General features: G+C 32.6%; 1 protein-coding gene across 1 annotated transcript; it reads left to right on the plus strand.

Annotated features, from left to right (window-relative positions):
• Positions 1-11,261: 11,261 nt before the first annotated feature.
• Positions 11,262-12,904, plus strand: LOC133200127 (G protein-activated inward rectifier potassium channel 4-like). Its single transcript, XM_061335874.1, has one exon. The coding sequence runs from the start codon at positions 11,329-11,331 to the stop codon at positions 12,523-12,525; it is 1,197 nt and encodes a 398-aa protein (XP_061191858.1). The 5' UTR covers positions 11,262-11,328; the 3' UTR covers positions 12,526-12,904.
• The last annotated feature ends 10,249 nt before the right edge of the window (positions 12,905-23,153 follow it).

Here is a 23,153-nt window from a genome sequence, read left to right on the forward strand (position 1 = left end):
AACATACGGTGAGATTCAAGAGTCATTTATCCATTATCATTTTCATGAGTATTTGAAAATGGTGACGTTTTCAGCCTGACTTCAATTAATAAAATTTTCTACCCCCTTATGAAAGGAGTTGTAAATAAGAGCAATTAACTTTTTGTCACTGGTTTTTAAAATTAGTACTTAATACTAATGAACTTTTCTTTGCATTCAAACAAGTTTTTATGTCCAAATTGCCATTTATATTGAATTAAATGGATGGAAAATGTAGACGGGAATCGAGAGTTGGTGTGCGTAGTTCTTACAATAATAACAAAATTTGGCGGATTTAGGAATTTTTAAACTGTAAAGGCGAGGAAGGAGTAAATCGGAAGAAGGGGTGTTTCCTCTTAAAAACAAAACATTTAATTTCTGCATTTCGTTGCAGGCAAATAATTTGAGAGCTTTTTTTGACGCGGGTAAGGGGGGGGGGGGTCACATACGACAAAAGAACAAACTTTTAAAAGGGTCTTGAGTAACATTTGTTGGTATATGTATTTATAATAGAAATATTACTGAAAGTTATAATAACAAATAACTTTTGCCTAGTTTAAAATATCGAGTAATATCTTTCGGATTTTCTTTTTACCCTAGAAAAAGTACCTATGTGTTGGAATTTTTATATGTGTCTTACGTAAATCGTTTTAATGGCTAATGTTCGATCTTTTAGATCTGTAAAAACATTCGTGGTGGTGGTGGTTGTGGGGAGGGGGGGGGGGCGGGGGCGTAACCACTAAATTTCCAACATATACTACATACAGTAGTTCTCCCTTACGGAAGCGTATTAGTGCCACGTAATGTTTTTTTTTAAAGTTGGTAATTCCAACTTTAAAGTTGGAATTACCAACTTTAAAAAAAAAACATTACGTGGCACTAATACGCTTCCGTAAGGGAGAACTACTGTATATAGTATATGTTGGAAATTTAGTGTTTACGCCCCCCCCCCCCCCCAACCACCACCACCACGAATGTTTTTTTACAGATCTAACAGGTCAAACATTAGCCATTAAAACGATTTAAATAAGACACATATAAAAATTCCCACACATAGGTACTTTTCCTAGGGTAAAAAGAAAATCCAAAAGTTATTACTCGATGTTTTAAACTAGGCAAAAGTTATTTGTTATTATAACTTTCAGTAATATTTCTATTATAAATACATATACCAACAAATGTTACTCAAGACCCTTTTAAAAGTTTGCTCTTTTGTCGTATGTGACCCCCCCCCCCCCTTACTCGCGTCAAAAAAAAAAGCTATCAAATTATTTGCCTGCAACGAAATGCAGAAATTAAATGTTTTGTTTTTAAGAGGAAAAACCCTTTCTTCCGATTTACTCCTTCCTCGCCTTTACAGTTTAAAAATTCCTAAATCCGCCAAATTTTGTTATTATTGTAAGAACTACGCACACCAACTCTCGATTCCCGCCTTCATGAAAATGGATAAATGACTCTTAAATCTCACCGTATGTTTTAACTTTTGTAAGATTTAACATATGAGATTGATAAAGTGATAAAGTACATTTTTTATTTGTTATTTCATTTGAAATTGGTAATAAAATGACTATTTTCCTGTTTTTAATCTTCAAAAACACGTGCCCCCCCCCCCGTGAGACAACAAAACCTTTGGAATGAATAAAAACTGAAAAAAGGATCTGTTGTTTCGCGGGGAAGATGTTTTGAAAATGAATATCCATTTTCCGTTAATTTCTATAGTGAAATATTTTCTCAAATTAAAGATCTATATCTCTTTGTTTTCCCAAATAAGTTATGTTTTACATACATAGATCTAGAGGGGGGGGGGGTCGGTGGGAGGGGGGTGTCCGGACCACCCCCTGGAATTTGTAGAGTTATTTAATGTATATACTAAACCAACTAAAAGCCACGGTGACCTTGGACCCCTCCCCCTCCTAGAAAACGTGGATCCGTGTTAAGTTGATATGAAAAGTCATAGATATGAAGCATAAAATGTCAACCCCTCCCCTTCCCCCGCCGAAATAGGTTTTTTACGTTTAGGAAAGGAGTTTACGTTTTTGTTTGTTTGTTTGTTTGTTTTTTTGTTTTTTTTTTGTTTTTTGTTTTTTTTTGTCAAATAAATTTCTGTGTTGGATTTTTTTTTAATGGGGTGGACCCCTCCTGTAAAAAAAATCCTGGATCCGCGCCTGGTTTTATGAAAATTCACATAGTATCAATATAAATATGAAAATTTATTCAAATATGTGTAGCAGTTGGCAGTAAGCAGTGAGCAGTTGGCAGTAAGCAGTTGGCTGTCGTATATGGAATTCCATAGCTGTGGGTGTTGAAAAAAGTTTGAAAAACTTGTGACTAATGCAACTTTGAATTTCCAAGTCACCTCAATACCTTCAACTTCAGCCATTCTTTAATCTTAAATATATTTATAAAAGATTGCACTGTTTGTACACAAATTTTGTGAGAAATCTACTTGTATGAACTGCATAATTAAATATCAGCAGGTTTCAACAATTATCTCACATGAACAGGGGAAATACTAAAAATTGCTAAATACATTTCATATTTTGCAAAGCAAGCTGGACATCTCGACGATTTGAAAGTTTTTTCAATGAAATGGAAAAAAAAGATGAATATAACGAACATTGATCGATCTCAAAATTCTTTAAAACAGTACAACTTCATGAACAGGGCATAAAACACGGACCCCTGGAAACTCCAGAGGTGGGATCAGTGCCTGTAGGAGGAGTAAGTACCCTGTGTATTGATCAGCTAGAAAACTCCAGAGGTGGGATCAGGTGCCTGTAGGAGGAGTAAGTACCCTGTGTATTGATCAGCTAGATGGAGTAATCCGTAGTTTAATTTAATATAAAAGCAATGACCTTACAAATGGTATGAAACATGTTAGACAAACACACATACACACACACCCTCACCCACACCCACACACACACACACACACACGATCCAATGATAGGTTGTATTTGCGAACAAGGTCATTATAACGGCCATTGAATTAGATGCTGACTTGTTGCAATTCCTATAACATCAACTTCTATGGCAGTAGCCTGCCTCGATTTAAAAATTGATTGTACTCGGAGTATGCTCTTGTGTATGGAATAAGTTGGGAGACATAAACACCATTTGTTAATTGATAAAACATCGTCGATATATTTTAATGTCAATTTGAAGGGCACAGTCCTTCACATTTAAAAAAAAGTACCATGTTAGGGCTTCAAAAACAACCAATATGAATTTACCGATGTTTCAATTTACATTATTTATGCTTTTTAAATTTTTTTTTGTATTAAATTAACATTGTATTGACTATCAATAAATCATATTTGAGGGGGGGGGGTAATTTAACGTTTGATATTTCATTAACCTGAATTGATTTTATTTGAACATGTACTGTTAAATACGGTTACGTACGAGGGTCGATTTAAAAGTAATGTTACAACTGCTATAAAATCTTTCATAATAAAATGTTATCATTTATATATATCATCATATCATGTTAAAATTTGACATACTAATACCCCTTTCTTTTATTTATGACATTATTTATTATAGTCGTACAACAATGCTGTGTAAAAGAAAAAAAAATACTATGATTAAAAGATAATGTTTTAATATGTGTCCTCTTTAAATTACCGCCCTTTAACAATGGACAAAACTTTGTCAATATGGGTAAGGGATCATCATTATTATCGTGATATATAGACGTAAAGATAACGAACAGTAATCGATCTCAAAAAATCTGCAAACAATACAAATCTATGAACAGGGCATAAACCACGGACACTGGAAATTCCAGAGGAAGGTCAGATGCCTTGGAGGAGTAAGCATCCCCTGTCGACTGGTCACGCCCGCCATGAGCCTTATGTATTGATCAGATAGACGGAGGAATCCGTAGTCAAATTTAGTATAATTTAAACACAGGCCTTATAATTGGTAAGAAATACTAGTATGTCAGTCAAAATACGACCCAAATTGCGGTGATAGGTTGTATTTTGCTAACAAGGTCATAAAAACGACCATAAAATTTACGAAATGTTGACTTTAAAGGAGATTAAAATCCATGTAACATCAACTTATTTGTCAGTACCCTACCTCGGTATAAAAATTGATCGTATTCGGAGCATGCTCTTGCGGGGGAAATAAACACCATATACAGGTGATAGTAGAATATTACTACGTAAATAAGGAAAGTTGACGACGGAGAAGCCAAAGTCTCTCATTTGTCATACAGTTTAGTTGTTCGTTTGCCCTTTTCGTCTATAGTTTAGTAAACAACCCAAATACCAATTAAATTTAAGCATATCTAAATCTTGAACGTTCTTAGAAATCCTATCCTGTTTCCTAGTCCTATACAAGGAATTAATTCCACTGAATAGTTAGCTAATATCACATGCATCAAAATTGGTACCGTGTACTAGTATGATTTACAATATGAACCCTGAGCCGAGGCCTCTGCTGGTGGACTGTTAGTCCCCCCCCCCCCCCCCGAGGATCTCTACAGCCCAGTAGCTAAGTACTTCGGTACTAGCTTGAAAATACGGATATATATTTAATTGCTGTGATAAAATTTAGAAATTTATTTTAAAATCAAGGGTTATCTCCCTCATGCATATCATGCATAGCTCTGATCCTTTGACGTATTTGGCTTCAGTCTTTGGCAACTTTTTTCAGCTCTTCAAAATCTTTTTAATTTAAATCGGCATGAGTATTACTGAAGAGACATAATTTGTCGAAGTGCGCATCTGGTGTATCAAAATTGGTACCGTATATGATTTACGTGATATTGTTGATATGTTTAAAGGAGCCTTATTTAGTATTTCAACTTCTCTTAACGAACAACCACATCAAAATTAACTGCAAAACTCTGGCTTTATTAACAAAACTGTCAAAGTAGCTAAATATCTGTGGTGTATTTTCTTTATAAATTAATAATTTTTTTTTAAATAAAAAAAAAATCATTTGTGGCATTTCAAACGTTGCAATATTCGATTTTTTCCAGTTGTATAATTTTCCATTTGTATTATATAATTTTCCATTTGTATTGTTTAATTTTTATTTGTATTATATAATTTTTCATTTGCATTCTATAATTTTTTTATTTGTATTCTCAGATTTTCAATTTGTATTGTATTTTTTTCTATCTGGAAAATTGTAGAACACAAATGGAAAGTTATACAATACAAATGGAAAAGATCGAATATTTCAACGTTTGACATGCCATAACTACAGGTCATGTCAAAAGAGTTCCTTAAAATGATACTAATGTAAGGATAATAATCATTATAATTATCAAACTTGTTAATTTATATTCTCTGGGACCAACTTTAGACTTGTTAGTGTGGGCAAAGCTGAACATACTAAAAGTTGTATACTGAAAAAATACGTGGTTTTTGAAAACCCTTCCTCCACTCCAAGATATTAAGCAGAATTACATTACTAAACAGAGCTATGAATATTCTATAAAATATAGTGAAATTTTATGTCTATGAGTCAGGGCCTACGATGGGTTTAATGATCATATGTTGAGCTTGCTTTTTATCTTTGAATACATTTTTAACATTTTTACCCCACTATATATATTAATCAACCTTGTTAATTGATATATAGAGTGGGTATATTTTTTATAAAATGTTTTCGATATTTTTTCGAATTGTTGGTAAGGATTATATCACAAATATGTCATGGAAAGATAAATTATGAGTAGAGAGTGGAAAGACCCGAGAGTCTATATCGGAAGGGGGGTGGGGTTGGATTCATGTCTTCAAGCACATGTGATCCTAAGCAGGTACATGTAGCAGGTTTAAAACATTTGGTAAAAGCATAATGCATGGCAATTATCAAACCAATGTCTTTTCTTTATTTGAAATTGTACTATAAGAAGGTTATTTTAAAACTAGAATTTCAAATTTAAGTGCAAAATCAGGAGCAGAAAAATTAACGCCACTTCCGGGATAAAACTTTTTACAGTGAACAAGGCGAAAAATTTTAAATAAGTTAGCTAAATAAAAAGACATTGAAAGTAATAGAAATCAGAGTGCGTAATGTATTCCTGGAAGTTAAACTTTTCTAATATTCAAAGAACAAATCCCACTGTGTCATTTTCCTACTTTTCCCCTCCTCCTTCTTCTTTTATGATTACAGTTCATTAGTTAATTGTGTGATTACAGTTAACATTAGTTCATCATTTGATTACAGTTAGCATTATTAAATGATTTGATTACAGTTAACATTAGTTTATTATTTGATTACAGTTAACATTAGTTAATTATTTGATTACAGTTAACATTAGTTTATAATTTGATTACACCTAACATTACTTCATTATTTGATTAGAGTTAACATTAGTTCATTATTTGATTACGGTTAACATTAGTTTATTGTTTGATTACATTTAGCATTAGTTTATTAGTTGATTACAGTTAACATTAATTTATTATTTGATTACAGTTAACATTAGTTTCTTGTTTGATTACAGTCAACATTAGTTTATTATTTGATTACAGTTAGCATTAGTTCATCATTTGATTACAGTTAACATTAGTTTATTATTTGATTACAGTAAACATTAATTTATTATTTGATTACAATTAACATTAGTTTATTATTTGATTACAATTAGCATTAGTTCATCATTTGATTACAGTTAACATAAGTTTATTATTTGATTACAGTTAACATTAGTTTATTGTTTGATTACAGTAAACATTAGTTTCTTGTTTGATTACAGTTAACATTAGTTTCTTGTTTGATTACAGTTAACATTAGTTTCTTGTTTGATTACAGTTAACATTAGTTCATTGTTTGATTACATTAAACATTAGTTCGAAACGTACTGCTAACAATGCTACTTAAGTAATTTATTCATGTTGTACGTGTACTTACTCCTAAACACCAAATCTAGAGACTCTTTTGAAATTTGTTTAAACCTATTTTCTACAAAATGTCGGATGAAAATGGAAGATTATTTTGCGTTTAATTTCTTCAAGTAATGTACAATACTATTTATATTGTCATGGTACACTAATGAGTATACAGGATCACAAGATACCATTGATCAGGTTGTGCGTGACGGCCTTGGGAGATTAAACTTACATTCAATTCCCAAAAATTATATGAAATTGATGTATTTTTCTGCGTTAATGACCTAATCAAAACATTATAATGGGTTAGCGTAGGCCACAAGCTGAAATCGTGCGCTTTATTCAAGAATAGTTCGTCAAAGTTACAATGAGTTTGGCATTTTTGTCTTGGCTAAATATTTGTCACAGAGACACAGAGAAGCTTGAGAATAATACAGAGGTTGTTGATGTATAGGAGAAAAACTTGCTGTTTTTATTTAATTCCTACTTTGTTGAATTAAGTATTTCGTCATAAGAAGCTAGCATGTGATTGGCTGAATTCAGTATCCTTCCCGTATTTATAGGTAGTTGACAAAATGTGATGCGTACTGATGACTTAAGGATGAATGACTCTCTGATGTTAAGATAGATAACTCCTCATTGAAAGACCACCGTTTCCTTTAACGTTTTCATCTTAAAAAAAATAATGATAACGTGTCAATTTTCTCCAGTAGAGTTCTTTAAAAACAAATTCATTTTAATCTCAATTTCCTGGTAGACAAAATTGTCATAAAAATTCATTTTAATCTCAATTTCCTGGTAGAAAAAAAATGTCATAACTGCAGATTTAAGAGTTCCATTTAAGTGAGTGGAGATTTGTTACGTGTAAAATTAAAACATTGATCATAAAAAGAAATGAAATCATATTTATCTAGCTGTTTATTTATTTGATTTAATATATAGATTATTCATTGTTCGAAAGAAAAAGTATATTGAGTGTTGTATTGTGTTTTCATAATGAATGTGTTTGTGTTGGTCTGCACATTGTAATTTTACCCACCTGTTTTGAATTCTAAGTGACAAAATTAAATTGTCCAAATTTGCTGGTTATTCAAAATAAAATATTAAGGCTTGTTAGGCCTAGTCTGAAAATTCCATTCTTACAACAGTTAGCCGACTGCATATACATGTATATGGTCAAGAAAATCTCAGTGCCGTAACTTTATAAACGTTTTTGAATTTAAACAAGGCTTTTGATTTTATCGAACCTTATATCTTACCTATGAATGAAGATATACTATGCTGATTTACAATAATTTAAAGGTTTCAGTCACATTTAAATAACGGAACAACTGCCGTTCGGAAATTTTATATTGAATAACCTAAATATAATGCATTGGTTGTGTATCTTCAAGTGTGTACAAATTAAACGGAATCCGGGGCCTCATTAAGGATCCAAAATATACAGAGGAACATAGAAATCGACTACTCCCTTCAATGAAAGTATGTTAAGCATGCATTTTTTTTATTTCAAAGTTCAGTATTAATTATAATTCCTGATGTACTTTTGTTTTGAACATATTATCTGGTATCGTTGATCTTGGCATTGGACGTTTACTTACATGTACGCGGAAGGATTTTAGTGAAGATTTATCATGGAGAGTAATATTTGAGCTAACTGTGTCGCAAGCTACGACTCACGTGTCATTCTCTGTTGTGTACCTTTCAAATGGTAAGTTCTTCAGTTGGGTCGAAAAAGATAATGCTAAACTCAATTTCAGATTTCTGCCGCTGTGTTGTTGATTTCATTTGCAACATAACAAATATACTACACGGGTTGATTTCCATGTCGTTGCAATGCTTATGACACATAAATATGTTTTTAATTATTTGTTCTTGTTTTACAACGTCCTGTGTCCACAGATCCCTGTTTAAATTCTTTGCACACAAAAATATCTTATTTTTTTGCGCCTCGGTATCAGTGACGCTATAGAATGTAACTATGTTTGGTTACTTCAACCAAAGAGTCCAGTTCTGATAATCTGAGCATTATCACAAAATTTCTACTATCAGTCAGCCTTGTTTCACTTTGTTGATACAAGGAAGCCCCCATCTCTCTCTCTCTCTCTCTCTCTTTGGTATGCAAAATTAAGCTTCCCATCCCGTCCAACATTTTTGTTTACAGTTGATAATTGCTACTTGGGTTACATATATACATGTATTCAATATATATTGACTGCACAATGCCTTCATACTGGCTGCTTTTTCTTTTGTACATCTATAAAGTTGTCTTCCTGTAGTCTATTCCTGCAGTACACCATGCATTTCTTTATTCCAGGACATATACAATGTGCTATAATGGGCGTTAGTAATTTGATAAAGGGATGTATCAAGGGGAATTTGGTTGAATATTGTCTGATTCTCCTGGTTTATCTTGTTCAAGCAACCACTTTTCCAATTGATGATTTCAATAACCAGCTTCGATTCTGTTACAAACTCTTTAATTTTCTTTTCTTTTTAGGATTGCACTCTGTCGCTCTTCGAAACAAAGGGTGGGAAAGGTGTAGGAAATGTCTACAGTCTTCATTATGTACAAAATTGAATATTTTTTTCAACATTATGTTTAATGCAGAATATTTAATATAAACATAGTTTGAAGTTGCTCCAATCAATTCTTTTCTACAAACTCTGATAAATCACTCCATTCTAAAAAGGAAGAAAATGTGATTTCAGGAAATGAAAATAAAAATTTGATTCAATTTTAGTCAGACTTTTAGTGGGATCGATGCTTTAAATACAAAGCCAAGCAACTCAACAGTCATTGTTGTTCTTGTTTTATCATGAAAAAGGAGAAGATAACAAACTGCAATAGATATTTTAAAAAAAATCTACAAACAACAAAGCTGTGAACAGGGCATAAAACACAGATCCCCGGAAATTCGAGAGGTGTAGAGGTGTGATAAGGTGTCTAGGAAGAGAAAACAACCTCTGTCGACCGGTCATCCCCGGCATGATTCCTATGCATCGATCAGGTAGACGAGATATTCCGTAGTCAAGTATAAAAACAAAGGCCTAATAATTGGTATAAAACGTCAGCCAAAATACAACCCAGTGATAGGTTATATTTGCTAATAACGACCATAGAATTTACGAAATGCTGACTTTGGACGAGGTTGTTGAAATTCTTGTAACACCAACTTATCTGTCAGTAGCCTGCCTCGGTTTAAACTTGATCTTACCCGGAGTATGCATTTGAGTATCGAATTCGAATAAGTTGGGAGACGTAAACACGATATGCAGGTGATAGTGGAATATTACTACATATATAAGGGAAGTTGACGATGGAAAGTCATCTCGTTTGTCATGAAATTTAGTTGGCCCTTATCGTCTATAGTCAGTGAAACATCCAAATATGAAACAGATGTGTCAGAATCTGTGGAATCTTTCATTTGGAGTTCAAAGGGATATATCAAATCAACGTAGGAATGAAAATGAATATTGTTAATTGATAAATCATAAGCAAGAGACTTCTTTTCAAGTTTTTGAATAAATTCTGCTTCATAGGAATATAAAAACTGGTCGGCTTACAAAGGAGCACAGTTACTTATAAAGTGACAGTTTACTTCAAACATGTAGAAAGACTCTATCACCACACGGCAAGTTAACGGGGTAGAGTAATCTTTGAATGAACCAGTGTATATTAGACGGTTTTATATACTAGTATATATATTTACTATGCAGTTATGATATGTTACAAAAAAGATAATAGCTGACCACGTGAGTCTCAACTCACGGATTAGGTTAAAAAGATTAAAAGAAAACCTCCTATCTCGCAATTGCTGTTATATAATCTGATACGTGTACATAAAAGAGTGTTTTGTACAGATTGAGGGGTTTTTCACCATCCATACAGATAGATTTTATATAATCTGATACGTGTACATAAAAGAGTGTTTTGTACAGATTGAGGGGTTTTTCACCATCCATACGGATAGATTTTATATAATCTGATACATGTACATAAAAGAGTGTTTTGTACAGATTGAGGGGTTTTTCACCATCGATACAGATAGATTTTATATAGTCTGATACGTGTACATAAAAGACCGTTTTGTAAAGGTTGAGGTTTTTTCGCCATCCATCTTCAACCATGGGCATTTTTCTTTGCTGATCCGTTCATGTTCTTTCCCTCAAGATGCACAAGCTTGCTTATGGTAGTTCTCCATTCAGTAAGCATGTTATGATTCACTTTAAAAAGACCATCAAGCAGATAGACGAATAGCGACGTGCACAAATACTCCGACGGAAGCATCCCAATCACCTTTTTTTATTGCTGTTCATTTTACCACAGAAAATGTTAGCGTATAATCTTGATTATTCCATTTATATTTTCAGATTGTGGAGTAGCTGGGAGCTTTCATTGGTGGAATAAAGATATCATCACTTGGATTTCGATGTTGTGAAAGTTCTGACAATCATGAACACAAGTTCTGGAAAGTTAAACTCACAAACATTTTCTGATTTACAGAATAACAGTCCTCCAGATTTACAGAATAAAGAAAATCATACTGTGAAATTTACCGCTGGTGATTCTGTCCAGTTAAATAAGTTACCTTTGCTTTGCAGAGGCACAAATCGTCATCACTTGAAATCTGTGAAACGGCGGCTTGTGTACAAAAATGGTGAGGTGAATGTAACACAAATACACATACGTAAACGTCGCCGCCGATTTCTAATTGATATTTTTACAACTTTGGTTGATATAAAATGGAGATACAATTTATTACTTTTTCTATTGGCTTTTATTTTAAGCTGGCTCACATTTGCAGCAATTTGGTGGTTGATCTGTTTTTCACATGGAGACTTAGACCATCAACTGAAAAACTCAAACCACATACCATGTGTGAAAGAAATACACTCTTTCACATCAGCATTGCTGTTTTCGATTGAGACACAACATACTATAGGATATGGTTCCAGACACACAACAGAGGAATGTCCAGAGGCCATTACTGTAATGATGATTCAGTCGTGTTTCGGGGCTATATGTCAAGCTTTGATGACTGGGATCGTATTCGCAAAGCTTTCTCGACCGAAAAAAAGAGCAGAAACACTCATGTTCAGTAAACACGCATGCATCTGTAAGCAAGATGGAGAGTTATGTTTACTCATAAGGATTGGAGATATGCGAAAATCTTGCCTTGTAGAGGCTCATGTCAGAGCTGTTCTGATAAAAAAGAAAATAACGGAAGAAAACGAGGTCCTGCCTCTCTTTCAGTTTGATGTAAATTTGGGATTTGATGATGGAAGTGATAGAATCTTTTTAATAAAACCAGTAATCATTAGCCATATTATCGATCAAAAAAGTCCATTCTGGGAAATGTCTCAAGAGGACCTGCAGAGAGAACAGTTTGAGTTGATAGTCATTTTGGAAGGTATTTTGGAATCCACTGGAATGACTATCCAAGCCAGAAGTTCTTATCTTCCAGGGGAGATACTGTGGGGACACAGATTCGAACATTTGGATACATTTCAAACAGAAACTGGACAATATCAAACTGATTTTTCTCGTTTTGACAATACCACACCTGTGGACATACCTCTCGGCAGTGCTAAGGAACAAACAGAAGATGAGGAATCCTCACAAGATTCATCTGTAGACCAACCCGGATGAATAAGATGCCAAAGAACTCTATATTACAAAGCCTTTTTAAATTAGGTATACCGATAATCATTTAAATATGGCGCTGAGAATTGTACAAAGATGCATCGCAGAGTCCAGTGTTCTTTCAAACCCGTCTTTACTTCTCGCTGCTGTAAAGGAGAAACTTCAGAACTACTGTGCGACAACATATTCAAAAAATTGTATTCTTAAAGACATCAAAATACTTTAAGAAAACTTAAACATTTTTTTGGTCAAAAATCGACATTATCGAAACGTATGGCTTTTCAACATATCATACAACCATTCCTCATGATAAATTATAAAGACAAGACTTTTAATTTTGACATCATAGACAACTGTTTCTCCAATAAAATTGGAACTCCGAAAACTTCATATCTTATGATTGGTCACCTAGAAAATTGTTAGAAATCAGTCTGATTCCACACACAAGAACTCTGAAGTTTATATTAAATTCTTATAAACAACATCTATGTAGTCTTTTGATAGGAGGTCTTCCAACAATCTGTTAGAATTTACAAAGGCACAAATTGTGCTCCTTTATAACGTAGTCAACCTGTTTTTGTATCTTATACAACAGAATTCATTCAAAAACCGCATAGAAACTTCATAGAAAAAAGTTTGTTTAATACTAAATGAATCAAAATTATGGCATAAATTGCAAGTAAACAGAAAACTGTTATGTGATTTAGAAATTTGATATGTCTACGGGGCGCTGTTTAGAATTTTTAAGGTATTTTTTCATACGAAAAATTCTGTATTTAAAATATTTTTATATGAAAAAAATCTTTTTCTGATACTAGAAAAAAAAATTTGTGATGTTGGAAAATAAACGATATTTTTGTGATATCAAAAATTCCGTTCTAAGAAAATGGCTAGATTTTTTACCTTAAAAAAATCGAATTATTTAACAAATATTACTGTTCAGGCTTTTAGATAAAGTCAATTCTCCTTTGACCTGACAATTAAAATTGTACCTATATTGTTTTCTCGTCAAGTTTTATGCATAGTTACAGTATTGAGGATTAGGGCTACAACAAGTTTTTTTCAAATTCTGTACTCCACATAAATCCAATTTTTCTTAGGGAATCCAAGTTTACGTTTTCTACGTTTAGGTTCCGGTCACGTGATGGTCTGTGCTTGACCAAAAATTTTTAGCTCCGCTGCTTATCTTAAAAACTTTATTTCTTTGTGGTTTTAAGTGTGTCAAATGTTGTGTAAAGGAATCTGATGTTCAATCTGGTGAGTGTTACATAAGTTTTGGATTTTTTTCAATACGTATACAACCGCCCTATTTAAATTTAAGACTTTCTTTGTTGTGAACTCGTATTCACCTCACAATGGCTGATAAAGCGGGAGCTGGAAAAAAGACACCAGACAAAGAACAAAAACCAAAAAAATTAGTTCAGTTAGATTTGAAAGCGGCACCTATGTCCGTCAGAAAATCTATTGTGTCTGAGAAGGCTGCGGCGAAAAAACCTAGAACTAGTAGTGGAGATCACACCCCTAATCATGATAACAGTAAATCAGAACAGCATGACGAAATCGCTTGCGATCTTAGACAAATTCAAGACAGTCTTTCAGAAATTAGAGACTCAATGGTTAAGAAATCAGAAGTAAAACTTTTAGTCTCGGAAATCTTGTCAGAGTTGAAAAATGAACTGAAAGGTGAGATAAAAAAAAGAAATAATCACAGAGATGAAGGAGGATTTTGAAAGAAATATTAAAAACACAGTTAAGGAAGAATTTGAAGAAAAAATAAAGAAAACATACAAAGAATTTGAAACACAAACAAAAGAGATCTCTGACGGGTTTAACCTCGATTTCGACACCCTTCGAGAAAAACTCAGTGCCCAGGCGAGTGAAATTAGATCTTTGAAGGAACGACTAAGAAAATGTGAATCTATAGCAGGGTCAGCTATCACCCTCGCAAATCAAAATCAACAATATTCACAGAAAAGTAATATTAAATTTACAAACTGGGCAGAGGAGAAAAATGAAAATCTTAGACAAAAACTATGCACAACGCTAAAAGAAGTGGTGGATGTTGACCTTGACCCCGCCGATATCCTGGCCATTCATCGTATCCCGGGGGGAGATGGAAAAGGACCACGTCCTGTCATCGCAAAATTCCGCAACAACGACATCAAAGTCCATGTTATTAAAAACAGATCTGAGAAAAATCTAAAAGACATCTTTATTATGCATGACCACTTAACACAAATGAACGCTAAACTAGTGCGCGATTTGAACAATGATCCGAGAATTCACAGTGCCTGGTATTATAATGGAAAAGTGTTTGCTCTGGACGGAGAAGGAAACCGCCACAAATTCGATATTCTGGACAATGTGTCTGAAAAACTGAAAGGATACTGAATACAATTGTTCAAATGTGCAGCGGAGCGGACCTTGTTTCGACACCATTTGACTGTGGGATCGGGCTCGTTTGACTGTGAGATCGGGCTCACTATACTATAAATTAAATCATGTTTACTGTTTGTGTAAGTTAGTCTTGTCCCATGATCCCTTGCACTTCGTTATTAGTCTTGTCCCATGATCCCTTGCACTTCGTTATTAGTCTTGTCCCATGATCCCTTGCACTTCGTTCCAATAACGAAGTGCAAGGGATCATGGGACAAGACTATGTGTAAGTGTGTTGGTGAATGTGTGCATATTCCCCTGTTTTTCTATTACCAATATGTGCTTCGATTATCTGAAAAGATGGTGCCTATCACTTTTTATGATTTCTATTTTATTGCTTTTTTCTAAATTGCTACAAACTAAATAAGTGACTCAATTAAAATAGCAACGGTGAATTGTCAAGGTTTGGCAACAGGTACCAAAAGGCAGGATGTTTTAAATTATTATAAGAAAAAGGGCTATTCAATTCTTTGTTTTCAGGATACTCACTTTACAAAAGAAATAGAACCTTACGTTGAAACACAATGGGGATATAAATGTATTTTCAATTCGTACAAGTCAAACTCAAGAGGGGTATGCATTCTGTTTAATAACAATTTTGAATTTCAGATTCACAGGGAGAAACAGGACATTAATGGTAATCTGTTAGCTCTCGATACGACAATCGAGGATAATAAAGTTACTTTAATTAATATCTATGGACCAAACACAGATAATCCAGAGTTTTATGAGTTAGTAAGAGAAACTTTATTAGAGCTTGACAATGATTATTTTATATTATGCGGTGATTTTAATTTGGCTCTTGACCCATCAATAGATACAGAAAATTATTGTAACATTAACAATCCAAAGGGGAGAGAAAAACTTTTAGAAATTATGAATGATTTACAAATAGTTGACTATTTCAGGATTTTGAATCCAAACTTAAAAATGTTTACTTGGCGGAAGAAAAATCCAGTGAAACAAGGATGTTTAGATTATTTTTTAATTTCTGAAAATATGTGTAATTTGGTTGAAAACTTAGCAATTAAACCAGGGTACAGATCGGACCACTCATCAGTGGTTCTTGATATAAAATTTAATACCTTTAAGAAAGGAAAAGGTCTCTGGAAATTTAACAACTCTTTACTTACAGACATAACATATGTTAACAAGGTGAAAGAAACAATAAAGTCTATTAGAAAACAATATGAAAAGAATAATGTGCTTATAGATGATATGGATAACAGTACATTTCTTGAAGTCCTCTTAATGGAGATTAGAGGAATTACAATCTCATATTCGTCATATAGAAAGAAAGAAAAAGATAAAGAAGAAGTCTTGTTAATTGCACAAATAGAGAAATTAGAGGCAGAGAATATATTGAATCTACAGTTAATAGAAGAGAAAAAAACAAATCTTGAGAATTTGAGAAAAGAAAAGCTACAAGGTCATGTTATAAGGTCTCGAGCCAGATGGGTTGAAGATGGAGAAAAGCCATCTCAATACTTTTGTAAACTAGAATCCTGTAACTATTTAAATAAGATTATCAAAAAGATTAAAACAGACAACGAGGTAATTTACAATCAATCAGAAATTTTAAACAGAATTAGGATGTATTACAAATCACTGTATACTTCTGCAGACGCAGAACTTCTCGATATAGATCTGGCAGAAATTATTACAGTTACTGAGGTTCCAAAACTTGATAATCATGTTGCCAAATCACTTGAGGGAAATATTATGGAAAATGAAGTCTTACAGGTGTTAAAAAATATGAAAAACAATAAATCACCGGGAAGTGATGGTTTCACTGCTGAATTTTTTAAATTTTTTTGGTCAGATTTGAAACATTTAATAGTACCTGCCATAAATGATGTATTTCAGAAAAAGGAACTCCCTATCTCTCAAAGACTAGGGATAATTACATGCTTACCAAAAGGTGATAAGCCAAGAGAATTTCTGAAAAATTGGCGGCCTATTACACTTTTAAATGTGTTTTATAAACTTATATCAGGTTGTATTAGTTATAGAATAAGATCCACCCTGGACAATATTATATCAAATACTCAACTTGGCTTTTTAAAAGGAAGATACATAGGTGAAAATACCAGATTTCTTTATGATCTTATGGCTTACACTGAATCTAGAAATATACCGGGGTTGCTTGTACTTATAGATTTTGAAAAAGCTTTTGATTCAATATCCTGGACCTTTGTGTATAAAGTATTAGAATTTTTTGGATTCGGTAAAAACATTATTGAATGGGTAACAATTTTAAATACAGAATTTTGTGCATCTGTTCTTCAATGTGGATTTTTATCTGAACAGTTTAATATCCAAAGAGGATGTCGTCAGGGAGATCCTGTAGCACCATATCTGTTTCTTCTTTGTGCAGAAATTCTTGCAATAATGATTAAACAAAATCAAAGCATTAAAGGAATTGTAATTAACAAGACAGAGCATAAAATATCTCAATATGCAGATGATACCTGGCTTGCCCTTGATGGTTCACCTGAATCACTTTTTGCAGCATTAGATACAATTGATTTTTTCTCAAAGTTCACAGGACTTAAAATTAACAGCTCAAAAACAAAAATTGTTTGGATAGGTTCAAAAAAATTCTCTAATCAAGTTTTTCACCATTCTCGTTGGAAACTTGAATGGGGTTGCACAACTTTCAATTTACTTGGAATTAATTTTTCAGTAGAACTAGATAAAATTATTGATATTAACTATAATGTTCAAATACCAAAAATCAAAGCATTAATTCAACAATGGAGAAGAAGAATTCTTACTCCTATTGGAAGAGTCACGGTGCTGAAAACATTGATTTTACCAAAACTTAACCATTTTTTTATATCCTTACCAAATCCAAATAAAGAAACCTTGTCACTATTGAACAGAGAAATATTTGAGTTTATATGGAAATCAAAATGTGATAAAGTAAAAAGAAAAATTATTACTCAAGATTTTTTACAAGGAGGATTAAAAATGTTGGATATAAATAACTTTATTATCTCTCTTAAGTGTTCCTGGATTAAAAGATTAACAAAAAGCAATCAACCATGGTTTGATATTTTTTCGACAATAAATGGTAAAGACATATTGACTAAACTTTTTGATTTTGGTGAAGAGTTTGTATCTTGTTTGATTGTAAAAAATAATGATTTTTGGAAAGATGTGTTTAATTCATGGCTATTTTACATGAAGACACTCGATAACAATTCATATATGAAAACTAAGTATCTGAATTTACCTGTCTGGTATAATCCCAATATAAAAATGGGAAATAAAGTAATGTTTATAAAAACCTGGTATAAAAATGGTGTTAAAAGTGTTTGTGATTTCTTAAACAATGAAGGAAATTTTTTAACTCTCACTGACTTTGAAAATAGATTTCATTTGTTTAATGTTTGCATTATGCAATACAACAGTATTATCTGTGCTATATCCAGGTATTTAAAAACAATGTCTATAGACAAATCATCTGTTAAGAGACAATGTACACCTTTTATTCCTTTTTATTTTGAAAATATTATTGTATACGAGAAGTGCACAAAAATAATTTACAAATATTTGAATAGTAACCTTGTCACTCCTACATCAATATTTAGATGGAACCAGGAACTGTCAGTGTTTTTGGAATCTGATATTTGTGTTCAAGATGTTTTTAAGGTTTGTTTTAGAACAACTATGGATACTTCTGTTCAATGGTTACAGTATAGAATCCTTCATAGAATCCTTCCAGTGAAGTATTATTTGAAGAAAATAAATATTTTATCTGATGACCACTGTACTTTTTGTAAACAGGAGATAGAAACAATACAACATATATTTTTGAATTGCACAAAAATCTCTTCATTATGGAGTAATCTTAGTATGCACATTTTTACAAAAACTTCTAAAAGAGTTGGGTTTAACATGTGTAATATTATTTTTGGTGAAACTCCATTATTTTATCATAACAGGGTGATGAATTTCATTATTCTTTATACAAAGCAATATATATTTTCCTGCTTGAAGCAAAACAAAATACCTATGATTAATGGGCTGCTACATTTTTTAACTCTTAAGTACAAAATAGAAAAATGCATATCAATTCAACAATTTGAAATGAACAATTTTGAAAACTTATGGTCACCATGGATTAATATTTTTGAGTTATAAACATTTATTAAAGCACCAACAATAATTATTTTTTCAAATGGAATACTTGTACCTCATTGTTAATAATTTTCTTTTATTTCATTCTTGTTTAAAGTCAGAAGGGGAAGTGTGAATGTGTGAAAGAATGTGAAAAAAAGTTTCAGTATGTTACTTGATATATCTCTTTTTTCTAATAAAAAAAAAAAAAAAAAAAAAAAAAAAAAAAAAGTTTACGTTTTCAAAAGGAAATTTTAAAGAGTGTGGTGTGAATTATTTTAGTTTATACAATTACTTATTTAAGAATCTTTTCCGGATGATTTTTAGTACAACTAAATGATGTTTTAAGACTTATTTGGAAACAAGAGACTTTTCTTACTTGTCATCATTGTAAATGCATATCTTTAATTTATACATACATGTATATTATAACCCATAGTGGTTTTGGGGTATCTATAGCGCCATTTATTCAGACTGAGTTGAATACTAGTATAAGACCGGGGTATGAGAAACATCCAAGGGGACAATGTGAAAGTTTGTTCGACTTCTGTTATATTTTCTAACATTCAGATTTTTTTTCTATCAGAAAAAGATTTTTCTTATATATATCAAATTACCTCTAGGAGGAAAACTTTTATCAATTACAGGACGATCCAACAAGCTAGCGGCACCATCTTGTGAGATACTTTGTAACTAGTTGAAGAGTGGGGATTCTCTCATAATAGATCTTCTCTCATTCAAATATCAAATTTCTTCATTCGATCACTTTGTCACAAGTTCATTATTTGTAATTTTGTAGACTGTGTTCTTTCTTTGCCTCCCAAGAACAAAGATAGGGCATATTGTTAAGGTTTGCATGTCTCTCTGTTCAAGGTAGCATATGACCAGAGAATGATTCGAAAGCATTTTAATTCTTGGGGGTCAACACTCATTTTACCGATTGGTGAGGATTTCGTGGATACATGTAACTTGTATACTGAGTATGTCCAGAAGATTCAATGAATTGATATTGTTGACAGTTGATCGTGTGAGAAGATAAAATGCATGGGTAAGTGTGACCCACAAAATCCACCAACATTGGTCCCCCATGAACAACAATGATTACAGCTTCATACGATATCATTTTCTGAATGCCCAAAAAATATTTTTCACTAGTGTATAGAGAATCCTTAATGTATAAGGTGAAAGTAACGAACAGTGATCAATCTCATAAATTCAGTAAACAAAACAAATCATGAACAGGGAAAAACACAGACCCCTGGAAACACCAGAGGTGGGATCAGGTGCCAATGAGGAGTAAGCATCCCCTGTCGATCGGTCACACCCGCCGTGTGATCTGTGTATTGATTAGGTAGACGGAGTACTAAGTGTAAAATTATCGTGGTGCATCCTCAATATATCTCGGATTCATTGTAAGGTTAAAGGCACATGTTCTCAAAAACGAGGCGATGCTGTTTAGTTAGTTTTTCTTGAGGTCAGTATAGAAGTCTAGAATTTTTGATATCAATAATAGGAATTAAATATTTATCCATGGACAGTTAACCAGTATTTCTCAAATAACATTGCATCTGTATAGCAACTAATTAAAGAAATGCATGTATGGTACGTACTTTTGCATATTTTCATCAAATTCTAGTGATTTTCTGCAAGTATGACACATGCATTGAAAATGCATTGGTGAAGAAAGGTTTAAAGAAAATTTATAACTGAAAAGACTTTTGTATCTAATGAAACCTTTTCATTCTATTGATGGTTCTGTTTTTTTTTCTGTAAACGATGTTCTACTTTCAGTCTCGCTTTGATTCTCTGGGCGAATTTAACATTGTTGCAAAATTGTTTTCAACTGAGTAAGGGGGAAAATAGCTCAGGGCGAAAATAAATCCTGTATACAGTATATGCGTATTCTTTTTTGGTATATCGAAACGTTTCGGATTATGTATTCCTTTGAGTGTAACTTAATTACGTTGATGCTTAATAAGCGGCACGTTTTGTGAAGTTCATTTCTTATTAAAAGGAAGAATACAGCGGTGTGTGTATAGGAATTTATGAGACACTTGTACGAACTTTACATACAGATATAGTTCTTGCACTTATGTATTGTGGTACTTATTTGGCGACAAAAATTCGAGTGAAAATGAGGAAGACGACACAATCTCTTGTGATGTGTATGTTTTATACAAAATGCTTTAAAAGAGATTTCTCTTTTCTCTTTCCGTATTCTCTCCCCACAAATTACAAGGGAAATTTTGTAAGCGGCCTGAAACTACAAGTATGTGCGACAATATTTGGAATCATACGTGTTTAGTAATTTGACCTTTCTGTCTTAATACGATCAGGGATAGAAATCTAATAATTTGAGGGTCCAGAGAAGTATCATTGCCAGAAGCCTATTGATTCCTGTGATCTTCGAATAAAATCCTGTTCCACGGAAATGCTTTGCTTTGCACTTTGTTGACAGTTAAAATACACACGTATTATTATTTTGTTAAAGAATTCGCGTTTTTACTTACATTGGTACTTTTCATGACCTCTTTTCTATCGATTGCTCAGTTTTCTGTCCTCAAACTTAAGAAAGTTCAAGATATTAAACAAGATACTTCTAACTTTGTGACACAATAGTACATGTGTATTTTAATTGTCGTATAATTTTATCATTGATTATACTCAGTTTTCCCAAATATTTTACGTTACCATATGCACAGCGGTTGATGGAGAATGGATTTAATGAAACATGTTCTTTGTTTAAATAAACATACAACTGAATTTTAGAAGAACTTGGGTTTAATAACATTTCTTGTATTCCAACTATAAACCCATCGTTTTCTCTCAAAGGATGATTTTTTTTTTGTTAAAATAAAGTTTTAGTTTAACTTCTTTTAATAACCCATTCAACGGGAGTTAATTTGCATTACCATACCTATACTAAGGTTCAAAAAAATCCTTGCAACCAAAGTTACATTAAAGGGTCTGCTAGGCCTCAATGTTTTACCAAGCCCCTATCTTTATTCCTCTAAAAAATTTTAACAGTTGAAGTAGAAACTTCGACGTATTTGATACGATTATTCAAGAAGTGGTGTAAATTAAATGTGGATTTTTTTTTAGAAATCCAAAGAAGTTTTTAAAAAATTTGAAATGACAACTTTTGAATTTATTCAAACACTTCTAAAACATTCTACATGAAAAGAAGAAAATGTAGATATATCGATGATGTTCTATCAACTAATAATATTCATTTTTCGTAATACATTGATTTAATATATCCCACAGAATTCAAAATAAAAGACATCACAGAGTCTGACACATCTGCTTCATATTTGGATGATTTACTAGAGAAAGCCATGGATGGCAAACTAAGAATTAAACTTTATGTGAAACGTGACGGCTTCAACTTTTCTATCGTCATGTAGTAATATACCAACACCAAATGAATATATTAATTATATCTCCAAGTTGATTCGATACGCAAGAGCATGTTCTAAACCGAGGCAGGATACTTACAAGTAAGCTGATGTTACAAGCGTATCAACAATCTCGTTTAAAGTCAATATTTCGCAAATTCTATGGTCGATACCTTGTTTCCAAATACAACCTGTCTTTAGATCGAATTTGACTGACTTTTTATATAACAAATTGTTAGGCCATTATTTCCATACTGAACTTACTACGCACTTATCTGTTTACCTTATCAAGACAAAGGGTCACGGCGGGTGTAACCGGTCAACAGGAGATGGTTACTCCTCCATGGCACCGGATCCCACCTCTGAAGCTTTCGGGGTCCGTGATTGCTCTGCTCTCAATTTGTATAGTTTATTTGGACTTTTGAGCATGATCAATATTCCATATCTTCGTATTTCGGACAACTATTCCTCAGGATAATCTAAAGACTTGGGCCTGTTTTGCAAAATAACTTACGACTAAGACCAAAAACTTAAGTTGATTGTAAAATTTTGCAAAATGATTTAAAATTGTCAGCGTAAAATTATCTTTCTACACTCCTTTTTCAAAGATTAAAACAATATTCAATTTAATGTAAACCAGTAGGTTATCAGCAGAATTAAGTTTTGGTCTTAGTC

Source organism: Saccostrea echinata, unplaced genomic scaffold (assembly GCF_033153115.1).
Source record: "Saccostrea echinata isolate AGI-Se365-2 ecotype Australia unplaced genomic scaffold, CSIRO_AGI_Sech_v1 ptg000037l, whole genome shotgun sequence".
Classification (NCBI taxonomy): domain Eukaryota; kingdom Metazoa; phylum Mollusca; class Bivalvia; order Ostreida; family Ostreidae; genus Saccostrea; species Saccostrea echinata.